Source organism: Brienomyrus brachyistius, chromosome 2, assembly GCF_023856365.1.
Source record: "Brienomyrus brachyistius isolate T26 chromosome 2, BBRACH_0.4, whole genome shotgun sequence".
Lineage (NCBI taxonomy): Eukaryota > Metazoa > Chordata > Actinopteri > Osteoglossiformes > Mormyridae > Brienomyrus > Brienomyrus brachyistius.
The window spans coordinates 6,351,408-6,370,445 of NC_064534.1; the positions used below are offsets into that span (position 1 = coordinate 6,351,408).

At 48.4% G+C, this 19,038-nt stretch overlaps 1 protein-coding gene across 9 annotated transcripts in view; it reads left to right on the forward strand.

The window, feature by feature from the left end:
* pdlim5a (PDZ and LIM domain 5a) overlaps positions 1-19,038 on the forward strand; it is a 68,675-nt gene that overhangs the window by 3,769 nt on the left and 45,868 nt on the right. For 7 of the 9 annotated variants that reach the window (XM_048984758.1, XM_048984761.1, XM_048984762.1 and 4 more), the window contains exon 2: positions 6,289-6,497. In XM_048984758.1, the coding sequence (XP_048840715.1) occupies positions 6,399-6,497 (99 nt within the window). In that variant the 5' untranslated portion in view covers positions 6,289-6,398. Of the gene's footprint in view, positions 1-5,821; positions 5,946-6,288; positions 6,498-19,038 lie in introns of those variants that run through there. The other 2 variants (XM_048984759.1, XM_048984760.1) reach the window with 2 other exon arrangements.

Sequence of the window (19,038 nt, forward strand, 5' to 3'; positions counted from 1 at the left end):
TCTTGAGTGGCTCCCAAGGATGATCCCTGTTTTGTTGGGATGAAGTGCTTCCATCACCAGCTGTGGACGTCAGTCATTTATATGGGGGAGTGTAACGGGGATGAGCGCACTGTAATCGGACGGGGATGAGCGCACTGTAATCTGACGGGGATGAGCGCACTGTAATCGGACGGGGATGAGCGCACTGTAATCGGAAAGACGTGTAAACAAACAGCAGCGTAAGATGGGATGAAGGTCGCCAGTGGCGGATTTGGCCCCGAACCACCGTGAAATCCATGTGCTTGGGGCCGTTCGACCCCATAAGAGCCACGCAGATGATTCTGATCAGCAGACAATGGTCTGCCGCAGCGGCACTAGCCCGGGGGGGGGGGGGGGGGCAGCTGAAAAGGATCCTGTCTCGCCTTCGCTCAGGGTCAAATCCGGGCAAATCCTGAGCACATCACAGCTTCTAAAAAAATATACAATACCGCTTTTATTTCATCTGTTCGTGGGCCCACGGGCTCCAGAAAGGGCTTCATTCCCTGAGGATTCAGCTCGTAGTTTGGCTGTGGTATCGTCACGTTACGCTTGGTGTTGTGGTCTTCATTCTTGGGGTTCATACCTCTGCTTTCCATCGGCATGGTGACAGCGCCAATGGTGGTCAAGGTAATTGAAACAGGTCCCCCCTACCTTGAGCCCCAGATTAATGGATACATGGATTAATGAATAATGAGTATAATATAGATAGATCTGTGTTTCAGTTTGACAAAATTGTCTACTGTATTTATGTACATCGATATATTACATTATGGATTATCTTCATACATGCCCTGTGTTGTCTGGGTGGGCTCCAGGACCCCACTCTGAGCTGATTGGCTGGAGATGGATTGGCCGATTATAGCGCCCTGGCATAGCCCTGCACATTATCGTTATATTCTGTTTCATGTACAAATTCATGTGGATTTTACAGGGTAAAAGAGCTCTGTCTGAAGAGGAGGAAAGTCCCTGTAAAAACCGGTGCCGCTCTGTGACTTTAAATTAGCCGCACTCTGGTTCCGGAGGAGTGAACTCGCAGAACTGGAGCCAGACGGGAGTGTGGTGCCGTGCAAAGACAGCTTCAAAAAGGCCAAATATGGAATAGGGTTTGGCGACAGCGGCCAGCTCGCCTCCCTGTGGCTGACCTTTGACCTTTCCCACTGAGGGTTGATGGGAACACTAGAAGTGAATGTGCCTCTTTACAGGTTCCTGTCTGACTGACGCATTCCTACGTTTGCGGCTGTCAGCTGCGGACGTGCTCCTTTTGCCTCTCTGGGCAGCAAAACAAAAGGAAAACTTCGCAATCTGAAGTATGCACAGTCTGGAGCCAGACATGATGTGAATAAACACCCCTTTGTCTTGTTTGCGTTTACTATCTCAAAGGGTAATGGCTCTCTCCCTCTGCCCTACCTCTGCTGTCTGTATCACTCTGGAGAGGATGAACAGGGTTTATGTCTGGGGGATTTAAATTGCTGGACAATGTGTTGTTAAACGTTTGCACTGCACTTTACACCTTCATCTCTGTGCTGGATTGTGGCCAGCTTGCATCATCGAGATCGCGTAAACATTCCCAGTCAAAGAGACGAGATAATCATGGCTTAGTTATGACGTACACAGAGGGGACTGTAGTTTTCCTTCTTTGACGCAGGAGAGATTGAGAACACGTCCTGCCTCAGGGTGATGTTCACACCCAATCCGTACTGAGCGTCCAGGTCCAAGAAGGACCAGAAGATGGGCTTTGGGTCAAATCATGAGCAGGATATAGACCATCTCTTACGTCCGATCCGCGTAATGAACAGCGAAGGTACACGGAGACGTCCAGCCTAAAGGGGGGACATTATTGTGCTATTTATAAGGCCGATGACTGGAAAGCCGTGGGACGGAAACTGATGAGCACAAAGGGTGGAAATAGACTTTGGACCGACCATCGGAAAATGTCAGTTGCCCCATCTGTGCTGTGTGGCATCTAAATTCACTCTGATAATGGCCAGTTCAGTTTATCGCTCACCGTCTACTGCGTTTGCATCTACGTGGCTTTATGGACACATTTTACATTTCCCAGTCTTGTCAATAAGTTTTGAGAAAGAAATCGCTTCAACTCTTTCTACTAATGTGTTATTTTCTCCACATTTTACTTGTACTGCTATTTTCTTGCCTCTGATAACTGCTTTGGACTCTGACTCTGTGTCAAAGCTGATAGACTCACGCCAGTGTGAGTCTAAGTGAGCTAGTACCACCATAATGGTCACTGTAAGAATGTTTCTTTGACTTAACGGCTTAGTTTACAGTCCAGATAGTTGCAGCCCACATCTCACTTTCCATATCTCAGCTGCCTTAATTTGTCAGTGGCCTGAAATTTCCTAACATCTCAGGATCTTCTACATCTCAGAGCCTTCAACATCTTAACAGTCTCAATACCTCAATAGCCTTTGACATCACAGAGCCTTCGCCATCTCAACATCTTAGCCAGATTAGCGTCGCAAAACCTTCCCAACGGCCTCAACAGAGCTTTCGATACCTCAGCAGTCTCCCCTTGAGCCCTCATCATCTCAGCAGCATTGACACCTTACTCGTTGCTCTTCTTGTCACCGTCTTCCTGCTCACCAAGGCCAAGTGGAACCATCTTGACTCCCTTGCAGGGAACAGCAACAGCAACGTTGAGAAATCTCACACTGACAACTGTAGCAGTAAGCTGTTAGAGCCGGTTAAAGCTGAGAGGTGCCGCTTCGCTCCTACCTGTCAGGTTAGAATTTACTAAAGCAGGTTGATGGCCTCCTGTCCTGAGCTTCACAATCCCACACTTAGCATGATTCCATTGCAGGCAGTTCCTTCATTCATGTTGCCACTCATATTTACTGGCAACAGCGCCACCACAGGGCACCAACGTCCAATTACTGCTATTTGGCATGAATCTTTTTTACTAGCTATTTTAGTGCATCCATACTATAAATAACGTGACGCAGACTTTACAGTGGATTTATTGGCCATTGTCATTCATACTGTGATGCATATAAATACTCATCCACATGTCAAGGCCGCCTGCACGCGCAGAGCGTCAGGGTGTGGTCTTCTCGCATCTTGCAAAGTTTCCACGCTTTGGTCTTCTTCCTTCTGATGGCTCTCCTAGGGCAGCGAAACCTCTAAAGCTCTTGGCCCAAAGCCTTCGTCTCCCTATTTGACGCTTTATCCTCGCAGAACATCTGCGATGGTCTGATCTGAATCGCATGTGTGCTCGTGTTGGGATGAAACCCTCGGTGTCCTTTAAGATTTCCCTGCCCCCGGGACACCGGAAAGACCCCATCGTTCACCCGTGGCTGTTTCTCGAGCTTTTCGAGCTGGACCGCGTGGTGTGCTGGGCAGTTGGGGGGGGGTGGCTCTTCCATTGAGCATCTCCCTGGTGCTCAGCATCCCGACTGAAGCGATCAGGCAGCTGTCATTATGCTTTGGCAGACACATCCCCCCCCTTACCGATGGGCTTATACCAATCCCGTCCGATATCCAAAGTGGTCCCATTGCAATGCTGCCCGTAACATTCCCCGAAAAGATAAATAACAATTGCAGCCTTTATCTGTGGCGGCCTGGATGACAGGAACATCCTGTTTTATTTCATTACTCTCTCGGGCAGGGGAAGCTTTTAACCCTAGTGGGTATGTGTGTCTTGCACTCTTAACAGTTTACTCTGTAAACACTTGAGACAGACCCACACTGAAGGCTTTAAGTGTGCTTCCTTCCTGCATTTTCCCGCTTTTACTGCACTGTCAGCCTGTCTCTCTTTGTTCTCCTCCTTTCTCTGCTTGAACAGAGGAATTACAGTTTTTCAGTAACCCCCCCCCCCCCCCCCCCCAAAGTGATGACTGAACAGCAGTGATGCTTTCTGAGGATGGACAGAGATTCCCGCTCTGGCCCTGGAAGAAGGCCACCTCATCTTTAAAAAAAAAAACAAAAAAACATTCTGTTTCTTGTCAGGGAGCAAATTCGTGACATTCATGGACTGAGGCAGGAAGAGGCCGGCTGACTGTAAAAGCGAAGGTTTATAATCCAAATGAGGTCTGTATGAAGGCTGCTTTGGCTGGAAGCTTCCAGTGAAATCTAAACGCTCGAGCCCCTGTAATCTCACTGCGCGGTCAGCTGCACCCGTCGCTCATGTGCTGGGCGCCCGTGCCAGGCCAGCTGCAGTAACACACACCACATGATTTATTTTTTGACCCAAATGAGGGCAGATTTGAGCCGCTTTGGTGATCAGGACGGTATTGTGGGCATCTGTAATGGCCACACACTTCCGATTCTGGAGTCTTAAAAGAAATGCTGTTCTTCTATGCCTGACAAAGGCAACCAGCCCCCATTTCATCCATAGCTGCATTCAGACTGAAGGACATCCTGTGGGCCACTAGGTGGCGGAGCAGCTAAAGGCCGGATGATGTTTCTGTGCACGAAGCATGTAGGGATTAAGCTGCAGACTGGATTAAGAAATACCAGGGCTATGCACCAGCAGACTGAGCAGTCTTGGAAAATGAGTACAATCTAACAGTAACGGCATATAGCAAAAGGGTCTTCAGCTCTTTTGGAAGGCTGGGCACAAAGAAGAGACTAACCACGGAGACGGGGGCCATCTTCAGCGGGATTCTTACTGACTTGATCCTACTATAATCATGCTTCATTGTTTATGATCATTTCTCAAGTCATGGGAGTTTTACTTACAGAAAAATGTTCTGAGGGCAGAAGGAAAAATGATTGGTTTAGAGAGAGAACCAATCAGATGTCTTGGTCCCGCTTCCTCTAGTTGCTCGTACCCACCTCCTCCACAATCCGATTGGTTATCTCCCTGAACCAATCATTTTTCTTTCTGTATGTGGCTTCAGAACTTTATTTAATTTTTGTTCCTCTCTTAAAGGTGAGCTCTGTATGAACTTTAAAATAACGGGACCCATCTCTCAGTTCTCACAGCCAGATAAACGGCTTTGCCATTGAGCGCAGAAGCAAGCTGGGACATAATTGGTCTTGAAGACCGGACATTGTTCCCATGGAGACAGCCCAAATAACAGAACGACAGCCATCTGCGTCATGCTTTCCTCACCTCTGGCTCCACCCCCTCCCTCCTCCCCTCTCTGTGACATCTCTGGTCACGTGACCTGCAGAGACAGGGTGTCAGTATTGCCCCGAAGGGTTCGGCTTCTCCTGGCTCCATCCCAGCGGCTCATTTTGTCTCGCAAACAACATGTGAGGCTAATGAATTACATCCTGGGATGAAAAAAAATGTTAATTTAAATCACCCTGTCTGGTTTATTGAGCTCTGGGGCCATGACCAAATAAGGATTGATTTGTGGGAGGTGTTCATGTGTTCATAGGACCAAAAAAAAAAGCCTTTTTAATGCCATGCCTGTTCAATATCATGAGACATTTATTCTTCACTCCTGGGGGAGGAAATGAGAGCGAGTGTGGTCCAGGGCAGAGGGAGGCTTGGCTGCTTTGATGTAGGTCCACTAACAGATGCCAGTACAGTGCAGGGTGATGAAGACGCCAGGCGCTTAAGAGGCTGTGGGCATGTGCTGCTGCATCTGCTTAGGGAAGCGCACTAGGCCATCCAGACGGCGCAGGGCTGGCAGCTGAGACTGGCAGGAGGGTGAAGAGAAGCAGGACACGCAGGGAGGACAGACACTGCTCTCCGACCCAGACCCTTGGGTTTGGTCTGGGTTTGGTGTCAGTTCCACCTTAAAAACTATCACCCCTGTTGATGTTTGTTTCTTAAAATATCTGGCTGGAAGTGCTCCCCCCCCCACCCCCCGCCAATGGTATAAATGGGCACAGCTCTGCCTTGCAATCAGCACTCTCGGCTGACGGGTCCGGGGAGGTCCAGGAAGCCCAGGTTCTGCCCACCTGCTTTCATCCAGGTTCTTTAGCTCACTTTTGTAGGCTGAGCTCTGAGTATCCAGGCCAGTATGTTTTGGGGGGTGGGGAAGGTTGTGGGGGGTTTATGGCACAGTTTTGTATGTTATCTATGTAGCACAGGTGCATTTGCTTTTATCTGTGTGCTGACCCTTGATGTCTCCCCCTAGTTGTCCTGTGTGTCTTAGCTGTTAGTTAGTTTTTCAGTTTCCAGATGAACATCTGACCAATACTGTCTTCTTGCTACAGCAGTAATTATTAGATTATTAAAAAACCTCCTGATCTGTGAGATGCTCTATGAAGATGACGGTCTCTAGAACTCAAGTCATTCATGCCGATCGACTCGCTGCACAGAAAGACCCTCTAACCTGGTCGGTTTTTTTTCCACAGGAATTTTCAGAGCTGCTAACTACACACCTGAACTCCAACTGAACTCCACCTGAATCCCAGTGAATCCCAGCAAACCCAGTGAATCCCAGCAAACCCAGTGACCCACTGACATGAGCAGCAACTACAGCGTGTCCCTGATGGGCCCAGCTCCTTGGGGGTTCCGCCTGCAGGGGGGCAAAGACTTCAACATGCCCCTCACCATCTCCAGGGTAAGTCATTCTCTAGGGACTCCCCTCTCTTTGCCACACCCCCACCCCCCGCTACTCTGCCTTGCGTCATCGCAATACTCACACCCTTGGAATGGCGGAGATGCGCGTGATGATGCGATAGTGCTGAGTGGCCATAAACCATGATTTATCGCTCTGCTGTTACCAAAGCCAATGCTGAGGCATGATTGGCTGATTCAAGCCCCCATTACCAGCTGTGTGCAACCCGCCTGTGTCGTGGGAGCCAGGGGGCCTGTCTGAAGAACTGGGTCAGGGCACTGCCCCCTTGTTCCGTGAGAGACCATCGCTCCGCTGAAAGCGATCTCATTTATTTTCATGTAGTGTCACACTTCTTGGTGCTTTACGGCTGTTCTGTGTCGCTCTGGTTACACTTGCCTGTAAATAAATAAACTGAGGCATTTTCTCCGCAGTGCAGCCGCCAAACGAGGATCTGTTTCAGCGTGGCGGGCTTTCATTTAACTCCAGGGCTTCGAATTGTCGTAAATTGTTTCCTCAGTTCTGTACGGAGTGGAGTAGCCACCAGGGGTGCACGTCCAACATCCCAACGGCTCTGTGTGCGTCTTAATCCTGGCGGGAGGAATAGGAACTCGGCGGCGAGCGGAGATTTGCGGTCCAGCGAGAGCTGCGGATCTCACACACGGCATGGCGTCCTCTGGGCGTGCTCTGTCGGTCATGTGCGTCCCTCTCAGGCTCCTTGGCATCGCTGCACGGCATTGTGGGAATGACTCTTCCCCACGGGCTCTTCTGTCAGCCATGGGCTCCTGCGACAAACATCCCATAATTAGCCTGGGACATTGTCCATCAGCACCCCATCTCTGTCAGCGCCCTTACGAGACATTAGTCACCATCCATAAAAGCCATTGTTGTCAGTTTGGTGGAAAACACTTTATAAAACTGAAAGGCATACACACGCGTACACAAACGCGCACGCACACCGATGCCAGGAACTGACGATCTGCCCTATTATGGGAGGAAGCACTCCTTGTTCTTACTTGATTCATCTTGATAGCCAGAAGGCTCTGATTGGTGCTCCCCGTGTGTCTTCTCCTTCCTGATTGATGCTCCTGATGTGTATTCTCTCTCCTGATTGGTACTGACCACTTCAGGTTTACGAGTCTCCATTTTGTTCTGTTATTTTCGACTTTTAGGCCAAGCAGGTGTCTGTGTATCTTTAAATGTTTATTTTATTCATTCAGTCTTATTACACTGTTTTCTTTGTACTGTGGTCTGGTTACCAACATGTAATCCATTCGCGACTACAAATAACTGTGATATATTATACATTTTTATGTCTAATTTGTATACATATAATTTATAGACATCATTTTAAAAAATACATTAATTATCTCATTATGCGGGTAACATTTATTCATTTTTTTATACTTAAAATCGGGGAATATCACAGTGCCGTGGTGTGAATAAAATATTGGCTCAGATTGAACTGAAATGGGCAGGAGGAGGTGCATGTGGCGCCCAGGAGCAGGGCATGACCAGAGGTGTCCACCTGGCGGGCTTGGATCAGCTGGTGTTTATAGCAGCGCCCTATCAGGAGCTGGGCACCAGATGTTCTTAGAATTTCAAAACTGGTTTGCTGAGCTCTAATTCTGACGGGTCACATGACACACGTCTGGGTTTTTTATTTGTAGGTTTCTTCGAAAGGTCACGTGATATACGGACTATTTTGTTAGTAGGCTTTTTGGAGGGCAGTGCCATGACTGTGCCTTACCAGACTCAGGAGACTGTGGCCTTTAATGTTTCTTCCTGGTATGTGTCACACACTGCACTCACATCCCCCTCTGCTCCCCTCCTTCCGCGTGCCGTGAGGCCTTGGCGTCTGGCATGAACGTGTCTGCCAGGGAAGCCTGCGCTCAGCCAGATGGGAAGGTGGTGGCGAGGAGAGAACACTGGGGCTTTTCAGAGTTCTAGAACACACCCAGTGTTCCACCATCGCACCAAGGCCTTCTGGGATATTGCTTGAATGTAGAAGCAGGATTCAAAACGACAGTCCTAAAGTTGGGTAGAAAGGGTATGGTCCAAATGGTTAGTGGTGCCGGTGGCCTGGTGCCGGGCATCATTCCCAAACAATCAGCCCTTGACCGTGTGCGTGCTCTGCCTTGTCCAAACACTTTAAAATAGGGCTGCAGTGTAAATTTATTTTCTTTTTCCATTTGCAAACCTGGATTTATTAGGGATTAAGCGATAGACCGTGGACTTACAGAATAATAAGCTTTCAAACAAGGCTGTAAAAATCCCCCTGCGGGCCACATGCCGGAAAGAACGCGATTCTCTCCTAGTCAGAAGTAGGGGGCGCTGTAGTCATCCAGACTGTGGTGTCGAGGTCGGCTCCGTGCCGTGAGCTGTGGCAGCTCTTGTGGAGAGAGGGAGGCTCCAATTTTAAGGTGTCGTTTCCACCGTTTGATAGCCCTCAGTCAGCTTCGGACCTGCCTGCCAAGCCTCCCCCACCATGGCGTGGTGGAAGCCCTTTCTGCCCTGCGGGGCACGTCCTCTGACCTACACAGTCATGTGGACTCGGGTGCAAGAGGAGGGGGATGTTGTCCGGACATCATGAGGATCCGAGTTGGTCAGATCTGCACATTCCTGGGGTGTTTCTCAGTACCAAGAACGCAAAGATCATACTGGTGGACTTGGCAAGACCAGTTGTGCTAACTTGTCTCCCAATAAGTAACTTGGTCCACAATGAATCATGGGATTGGTCTCGTTCAGTGAGGATGCAACCAATTTTTACCATCCTCTATACTTCTGTACTTCTGGTCTTCGGATGACGTGACACAGGTACGTGAGAACACAAGCACATGTGTTGAGGAACAGCCCTGGAGTAACGGATGTGGACCCATAATGTTCTTTGGATTAAAAATTAAACGCAGGGAGAGCTCCAGCGTCTGCCGTTTATTGGCCAGAGCGATTGGTTGCCGACGGCATCCTGCCTCTACGCTGTCAGTCCATGCAGGCACATCTCACAGGAGCCATCTCACGTTATACAGTCTATACACATGCATAATTTATGCCGCAAAGCAGGAAAAAGATCTATGAGCGGCCATTGATCTCACATACTCCTCTTGTCAGTGCTTGGGTTAGCTAGCTAAGCACTGACGCATTCACTGAGTTGTAGGAACAGGCTTGTTTGTCGATATTCTATTTCCATAACTTCTGGTTATATATAACATTAGGATAGATAAATAACTGTGTGTCTGTATAAGTGAACTGTTTCATATGTGTCTACATCAGAGGTGGCCAGTCTTATCTTCAAAAGGCCAGTGTGTGTGCAGGTTTGTGGGATAACCTTTAGGTCAGGTGTTCAAAATCAGGTGTGAAGACTTCAGCCAGTCAGTCCTCTAATTAGTAATCTAATTAGGGAGCTGCAGTGAAAACTGCATACACAGCGGCCCTTTCTGGAGAAGATGAGCCACTCCTGGTCTGCATTGATGACAGATGTGTTGTTTGCATAGATTTATAGTTGCAGTGGAAGATGAACATCTTTTTAAGCCTCATAGATATCTTATTTGGTAAAGGAGGGTTTAGACACTGGTCCTGAGTCTTTAACGCCTGGCTTTCCTTCTTTCCGCTCATTCGTCTTCCCTCCACCGCATTTAGGGAGAACAAACAAACATTATCCCTTCCAGAATAAAGAGCGGAACTTGTTCTCTGGTGGCGGGAGTCAGGAAACAGAGCCCCAGATGGACACGGCCGTTGAGGCTGTTTTGCTGGAGAGACATGAGAGCAACAGACAAGAAGATGGATAGAAACCAAATTGAAAAACACAGACTAAACTGGACTTGACGGGATGGCGGTTGGGTTTAATGAATACGGTGTCAGAATGAGTTGGGCCTGAAACGATGAGGTGTGGAAATAATACAGCCAGTAGATCGTGTGACATGGCATGATTCATGCTCAAGGAGAGTGGGGGGGTGCGCTACTGGAATTTCACACCAGTAGTGCACAGTGATCTTTTTCCCTATTTGAAGGGGTTTCTAGCTGGTCGTTTTAGCATGATCTGGGTCCAGGTCTGAATTCTGCAGGGTGGCAGAGAAGGCCTGACCTTCCATTTATGTCTTTTAACCCGTCCGTTCCCCCCCTTCAGGGGCCTGTGGATTGTACTGCTGCTGTACTGGGAGCCACGGCATTCTGGGAGACTTCAAAAGAAAATAAATGTCTGTATTAGAGGTCTCAAAGATTCTCCGTTCATGAGCGAAAACAGATGTGGGTCCACCATGCTTTGCACCTGCAAGATCAACAAACATAAGCTCATGTTTTTGCTGATCCGAAGAGGAAGGTGCCTAATTCGGCTAGTCAGAGAGCTTTCCTGACAACGCATAGACACACACTCACTGAAACACACACGCTCACTGCCCCAGTAGACTAGTCAACCATCGCTGAGAAATTAAACCCCCATCATCTCATGGCTTTGTGACATTAACTCCCTCCACATTTTGGTTGGTGAAAATTCCCCTTTTTCACTGGCTGTCCGGACACAGTCATTGTAATTCGCTGTGGGCAGTGAGTGTCCAGTTCCTCGTGTGTCACTGTCAATGTCACCCATGTGAGTTACAGCTCTGTATGATTACAGCTAAATGCCAGCCGGCCCTGGGTCTGTCCTCTGCGTGCAGGAGTGACGGAATTAGCCTAAATGATCCCGCAAATGTCCGTGGCAAGCCTGCTGGTCCAGGCGTCACCGCGCTCTGGGAGGGGCACCATATATACCACAGGGGCTGGCAGTTACGTTTGTAAATCCTGCTTTATTTTCTTTCCTTCGGCTATTTTCAAACCACATACCTTCTCTCTGCTCCATAGTCCTGGTCGAGCTTCTTCTGGCCTCCAGGACTAGACTCTCACACGACAGATTCATGTTAGCATTAGCCTAGCATTAAGTCACCCCAAAGGTATAGGAGAGAGTTTGAGATTGGGGAGACATAACTTAATCATTTAAATACAGCAGTCTGTTTACAGGGGGGGGCTAAAGGAAGCCAAAATAAATATTCATCCTATGATGAAAAGTGTGCATTTTTTTAAGTAAGAGGAGGGGCAGTGTTAGGCTGCATTGCAGTGGGGCTGGGGGACGTTGGCAGCATCAAATGCTGCTGGAAACGGTAGCTGGGAGATGAGGGCACTGGTGCCAGGCCGCATCCCTGCCAGTGCTGTGCCTCTGCCGTGCCCAAGTTTGGTCAGATTTTGCTGCCGCTCCAACCCTAAAACGCTACCCTGTGACTGAGTCCCAGCGCTTGATTATTGCCTTGGATAGATAACTCAGTGCCCTCTGATGGCTGGACTGAGTCCATTCCGGCCTTTGCCCTTCCCTTATCACCACTGACTTCCCCTGGAGATTCCTGTCATTCCGGAAGATGTCCTTCACATCTATACAGCCAGCCAGTTATTTGCGCAATTTACTGGCGGAAGTTCTTCCGTATGGGATCCGAAAGTGGAGTTTTTTTTTTTTTAAACCCTACTGCCCGTCGCAGAGTCTCAGTGACCGGAACTGATGGTAAACCTCATGATTTCACCCAAGAAAGCCAACGGCGATTTCCTAGGACGGCTACGTGACATAATGGAATGATGGAGAAAGTTCCCTGAAGTAGAGGCCTGCAGTCCTGTAATGAAGGCGACCCTCATCACCACACACTTTATCTGTTATCTGTTGCTAGGTTGAGCTGTCTTCTGCTGGACTTTCCTATGACATTGTGCGTTCTGGGAGCCCTCGTGAATATGTCCAGGCTGTGAATCGAACAAGGGGCTCAGGCCTCCCTGCTAGGGTGGGGGGGAAGGGGACACCCTACCTGTTGAGGTAGATACAACTCCAGGTGCTGTGCCCAAACAAGGCCGAGAAGCTGGCTTCCTGAGTACGGTTGAGGGGAGGCGGGTACAGATTCAAAACGGAGCCAAAATGCCAGGGCCACAACTTGTATCTCGGTTTTCGGAGGGTAAGAATCTGTAAACGTTTTATGGGTTTGGCATGTGCGCGGAGCCGTGGCTAAAGGAACGTGGCTTTTAAGTCATTTTTTGAATAGCTTGCTGGGTAATAAATCGTTGCTTTGAGTTTTGTGCGCAGCTAGCGGGTGAAAGGAACTCTGTTAAAAATGTGCAGTGCTCAAACTCTCCAGACGGGCCACTCTTTTGATCGTTAAGAGAGATTTCGGGCCTCTGTCATGGCTTATGAAACCCTTTGTGTGTTATATTGAATCTTACTGCTAGATTACTCAGTTATTTATAGGTAAGTGCAGTTGGACTTGAAGGCACTTAGCTGCCCCCATCTGTGCCTTATTTCTGATGCCTGGCATTTGGCTGTACCGTAGAGTACTGTTGGATAAGTGTGTCTCCCATTTAGAGACGTAATTACAGGGGTTATGATGGAGGTCGTGTCCAGAATATTCATGCGCAAAGTGGAACATTTCGTCCTTCTCTGGAGGGTTATTGTGAAGATTCTTCCGGTAATAATGTACCAGGTGACTTTAGGGTGCATGTGATGCCACAGTTCCCTGCTGGGCCGGTATATGTTATCGCGGTTCACTGAGGTTTAGTTTTCACTTACATTTCTGCACGTGTGCAGTGAGCGGGACTCGGAGATGGCAGCGCTTGGCCCCTCGGGTTCCATCAATCTTGCAGACGTCACATGCATGACGCGGATGCTTTCGAGGAAACTGCCAGCAGCTGTACGGTACTTAACCGTGGTAGTTCCCCTTCCACGACGCAGAACTGCAGACTATCCGTCCCATTCCAACTCTATTAACTACCTCAGCCAGCACAGAAACACGCTTCTACTTTCAATGTTTGGATTGACATGGCATTGCTGATTGGATAATGCTCTGTTTTGATGAGACACAGTGACCGATTGGCTAGTTGTGATATGTCCTGTGCTATGTTCTGCCTGATTGGGTGACCTACAGCTAAACCGACCTGATGCAGGTGGGGAGAGTGAGATTGTATTTCCAAAATCTGTTTTTAGCCTCAGACTCAGGCCTGAACCAGATGAATGTTATTTAACCTGCAGGCTCCTATTCCAGTAAAAAATTCCTTGGAAGAAAAGGAATAAAACAATAAACTTGGTATTTCAGTACAATATAATAGGAGGCTTTTGCCAAGGTTGGCTCACAGTTTACTTAATGGTATGTAACATTCTGCAATACTTGTTAGGCTTTGGCTTATTTGATATGGGGACCAGGTCTGTCATAGCAAAGCAGAACAGTGTAGAGGTTCCTGAAATTTACCCATCATTCACCTTTCCACTCTTTGGTGGGTTCTGTTTGCCCTGTTTAGCGTATAATAACCTCAGTCCTATGAAGTGATTAGCGTTTGTGGTTCCTAACTGCAGATGATATGGTAATGGATTGCCTGTACTCTTCCAGGTGTCTCTGAAACAGCTTCCCTGTTCAGGATACATTCCTTTCTGTTACTCTTACAGGATAAGCCAGTGTGATATGGCGCACGTTTAATATAAGTGGATCATTAAGGCTCGATGCTAACGACTGAGTGTTTGTCTGGCAACAGATTACGTGAAGACCTTCGTTAGCTAAAGCCGGTTTTGCGATGTGTCAAAGATGCCCGTAAGGAAAACTGTTTCATATTTTTTGGCTTCGCACAGAACTTTCCAGTTTGTACCGGATGTGAGAGATTGCCATGCTTGCTGATGGGGAGGTCCTTCAGCACTGCAGAGCAGCTGCAAGGGGCTGAGCTTGCAGATGTTGTTCAGTCTGAGGTGACTCACCTGCAGCTGGTAAAATGTTTGCGAAGCACTGCATCGCTGTGGGATAATTAAACGTAAACCTTTATCTGGAGTCTGGATCCGGATCCCTTCATTTTCCGTTTGGAAGTGGCAGAATTCCTCAAGTTCGATGGGCGAGACGTCTATGTTGACACGAGTCAGGGGGAGATTATCAAGTTTACCAGTTGGCTGGAAAAGGCTTATGGTTTTCCACAGTGTTATTAGGGGAAGTTTATGCATTCTGAAGACTTCGCAAATATCGATTTCAGTGTAATAGATAATTACTTTTAGGTTCTGTTTGTTTATATGGTTCCGTTGATGCAGGCAGTAATTATTTTGCTTTTTTGCGGCTGTTCCGCCAGGCGGTCGGCAGGCTACCGGGATCGTTCATTCTTTTCCCTCTTTTTCCGTTGACGGCGTGGCTTAGCGTAGCGATACAGCTCCAGACGGAGCTCTCTTCTCCTGGGTCGGCACTTGGCCTCGCGATCATGCTGGCATCCTTTCACCAAGCTCTGCTTCTGCGTGTTCACCTTTAATTACACAAAGACTTTGCTCCTTCTATGATTTACGTCTTCTTACAGATGCCGAAGCTCCGGGCCTCTTCTGTCATTTTGGGTCCATGTCAAGGACTTGGACTCTGGCTCATGGTGTCTGGTTAATATAGTCAGGCTGTGATTATGGCTACGTTTAGTCCCAGTAAGATCCTCGCCCTTCCCGGATTCGCGACCGTACGTTAGACCTGGTTTCACAGGAGGCCTGATATTGGCAAGCTGTGCTCTCCTGTGTGCAGTGAGGCGACAGACACTGGGCACTGACCTGGTCCCAGCACAGTTTGTTCTTCCTGAACCAGACTCCCATGGACAGCCACTCCCATTCTCTGGAATTCTCCATAACCACATTGAGAAATTTGTATGATTTTATTGGGAACATTAATCCTGACTTAGACTGAGAGCATGGAGAGTTTCACTGTGAAAAGGCTCTCTGCAGGCCTCAAGATGGAGAGTAGCGGGAAAAATAAATACTTAAGCATTGATAGTTATTAATTTGCTTAACTTCCTTGACACGGTCACTTAAAGGGACATAATAGCCCTTTTGTATGTAAGCAGAATAGGTAACTCTTTAACTTGAACGTTTGCGGTCTGGCTGCTAAATATATGTCCCCTGATGCCCGGGAAAACCCAACGTTTCTCGTCAGGGGCTGAATGTTCTGGGGTGGTGAGGAGATCATCAACTTGGACTGCAAATTTCGAACCCAGTAAGGCGGGTTTAGAGGGCAGGGCTGAACTTCTCTCTCTTCTTCACGTGTGGCATCCGGACACCAATGTGGAGGAGTAGGGGACAGGATGACGTTGGGGCCTGCCATTTTTCAGAGTGTGCAATATGGGCAGCCCTGGGTTTGTCACCTACCCGGCACACCCCCACACCGCCTACACAGAGTGTTGTTTTGGTTATGTAGCCATGGAGATGCGACTCAGACCTTCTGGAAACTGAGTGGGAGAGTTGGAGCGACCCCACGTTGTCTTTCAGGCACGACGGCACTTCTTCTTGTATATTTTGCCTCTGCTCGCTCCTCTCTCTGCGTTGTTGTGGAACGTGGGCCATCTGGGCCACAGCTGTACGGTGCATCCCATGAAAACAGACCTTTTTATAGGTGCCGTCCACACCGAGGTCTGAGGGGGTTCATGACTAAAGAGGTGTCATGTAAACAAACACTGACACTGCCCTGGCGGCGGATCCCGTCCTCTCTCTCTTTGCGGGGGGACGTCTCTGCGGATGCAAGGCCCCGAGCACCACCTCAGGGCGGCCTACACTGCACACGTGGCGCAGAAGAGGTTGTGTGGACCGTTCTGCTTTTGATTGGCACTGTCTGCTGCAGAAATTCCACTGTCCTGATTGTGAGAAGACGGATGAGGTGATGTTCACGTCTCCAGACGACTTCCAGATGAAACCAATAACACACGCCTGCCACGGGTACAGACCCTGATTTTACATCTTGGAAGCTCCATGCATATATTTAATTCTTTCTCAGGCTTCTGCTCGAAAGCAGCCCGTCATCACTGTGAGTTATTAATAAGGCTACATGTATCAGTCATTTGGAAATAACCGCGCAGCTAAAACAAATTTTCCATCGGACACAAAACATATATTGCTGTTAAGTGATGGAGAACAGCTCCTATCTACTAAGTGCTTTAGATGTGGGGTGTTCATGGACGGCGATATGGACAATTCAGCTGAAATGTTCTGGTCACTTGATTTTTTCCCCAGACTGCTGGGAATTACTAACAGCCATCAAGAAAATGTGTTTTTTGAGAATAGACAAACTTTGCTATACACACCCTTTCTGTTGTCCTTTCCAAAAATGCGTCGTATTCAGGACGTTCATTCATCGCATGCGGTTTTCTGTGGACAGCGTTCATCTAGATTTTCATAATGATAAAATATCAAGTCAGCTTGAAGTTTTAGGCTGAAATGGGTGAATGAGGAAGGCCGTGATCACACTAGTATTTAGGCATTGTGATTCAGCAGCTTGCTTCCAGAACATCTCCTGGTCAAAGTATGTCTGAGGGAACTCTACCTCTGGACTGGAGTTTCAGCAGAAACTATCCCGTATTTGAGTGGAAGGAGATCCTGGGGCTTCTCTCCACACCACTAATCCCCAGCTATGTGTTTTGTTCTCTTTTCTGGCTGGACGCCCTTATCTCGACATACATTTTCCATGCTGAGATCCCGTCAGTCCATCAAAACTGCATTTTTGAGTACCTGCTTGAAGGTGACAGGAGCAGAGGTTCCATCTGATAAGAGAGTCAGGTAGAGCAGGTGAGAATGTATTGATCTGTCTGGTGACTGATGGATTGAATGTGTCACGACAGTCCTACCTATCACCTGTTTGATGACACTTCTCGAGCCCAACGTCCTGCAGGGTGTTGGTTGAATTATCCTTGAGATCTGCTTAACTTGGCTGTATTTTCTGGTCAGGGACAGATTTCCGACAGTTGATGTTAATATTAATTTTTTTTCATCTATCCATCCATCCATCCATCCATCCATCCTGGTTAGGGTTGTTGGGGACGGGGAGCTGGAGCCTGTCAGGCAGCCTAGGGCACAGAGCAGAACTACACCATGGATGGGAAAACGACACTTAAAGTTTCATTTAAAGTCTACTGTGTTGCTTTGTAGAAAGTATTTGCTGCTACATGCAGCTGTTTAAATAATCAATGTCTCACTTTCAGTATTATTGATTATTTGGAGTCTTTCTTATTGGAGCTTTATTCTTTAATTGTCCCTGATCCAATGAAGCCCATTGGTTAGCACTATTCCTTCATGGTAGGAAAGTTGGGGGTTCGAATCCCACCCCCGCTGCACGTGTACAGTCTCGCCTGGCTTTCCCCTGGATACGTCGGGCTCCTCCTGCTGTACAAAGCCATACAGTAAGGCTAATTGCCCTTGGTGTGCGATGGAGTGTGTGCCCTCCATTGAACTGGCATCCGTCCAGGGTGAAGCCCCAGCCGGGTGCTTCGTGCTGTGTGGCACCCCCAGCCAGGGACGGATTATGGGTTGTGTGGGCCCCTGGGCAAAACGTTTGCGAGCCCCCCCTCCCCACCACCAGCACCACCACCACCACAATTCAAGGGCCCTTGGCAGCCAAACGCCCTCCCTATAGGGTCAGGGGCCCCTGTAGGCAGAGGATCAAAGATTGTAGGCCCTCTAAAATAGACAAACGAAAATACATTGTTGATAAGCGTTGCAAATTGTTTTGGGCTAGGGTCCTATATTTTGTTTGGTTACTTATGGTTAAGGTTAGGGCTGGGTAGGGGTTAAGGTCGTCATGGTGGGATTAGAGAGTCCCCACAAAGATATAATTACAAACCTGTGTGTGTGGCTCTGTGAGAGAGAGAGAGAGAGACGTTACTGTACGTTTTTGACAGCACCACATAACTCCTGCTATGCCAGTAAGAGCAGTCTGACTTTTAGAGCACAGGTCAGTTGTCAATAAGATCACAGGGGAAGCTTCTGTCAGCAGCAGTAATCGCATTTGTAACATTTATGACGCTACAGAAATGCCACTATATTTCTCTGCAGTATGGACAGATCTAAAGTCGGCATATCCAGAAAGGATCAGAGTTATGGGTCTGGCTGGAGATCAGGCACAGTAAATATCAGCGTATGCTCAGCTGTTCCCATTGAGGGAAGTGGAGGAGCGGGCGGCTAGTGTTTGCTCAGTGTCTCCCCTTCCATGGCCCCTAATCAAATGCAGCTAATACCCTGTGTGTTCCCTAATCTCCCATCCATACACGGCCCCTACTCACACCCTGCTAATGCCCTGCATGTTCCCTAATCTCCCATCCATACACGGCCCCTACTCACACCCAGCTAATACCCTGTGTGTTCCCTCATCTCCTCTCCATACAGGGTCTCTACTCACACCCAGCTAATTCCCTGCATGTTCCCTAATCTCCCATCCATACATGGCCTCTACTCACACCCTGCTAATACCCTGTGTGTTCCCTAATCTCCTCTTCATACACGGCCTCTACTCACACCCTGCTAATACCCTGTGTGTTCCCTAATCTCCTCTCCATACGGGGCCTCTACTCTCACCCAGCTAATTCCCTGCATGTTCCCTAATCTCCCATCCATACACGGCCCCTACTCACACCCTGCTAATACCCTGTGTGTTCCCTAATCTCCTCTCCATACAGGGTCTCTACTCACACCCAGCTAATTCCCTGCATGTTCCCTAATCTCCTCTCCATACACGGCCCCTACTCACACCCTGCTAATACCCTGCATGTTCCCTAATCTCCTCTCCAT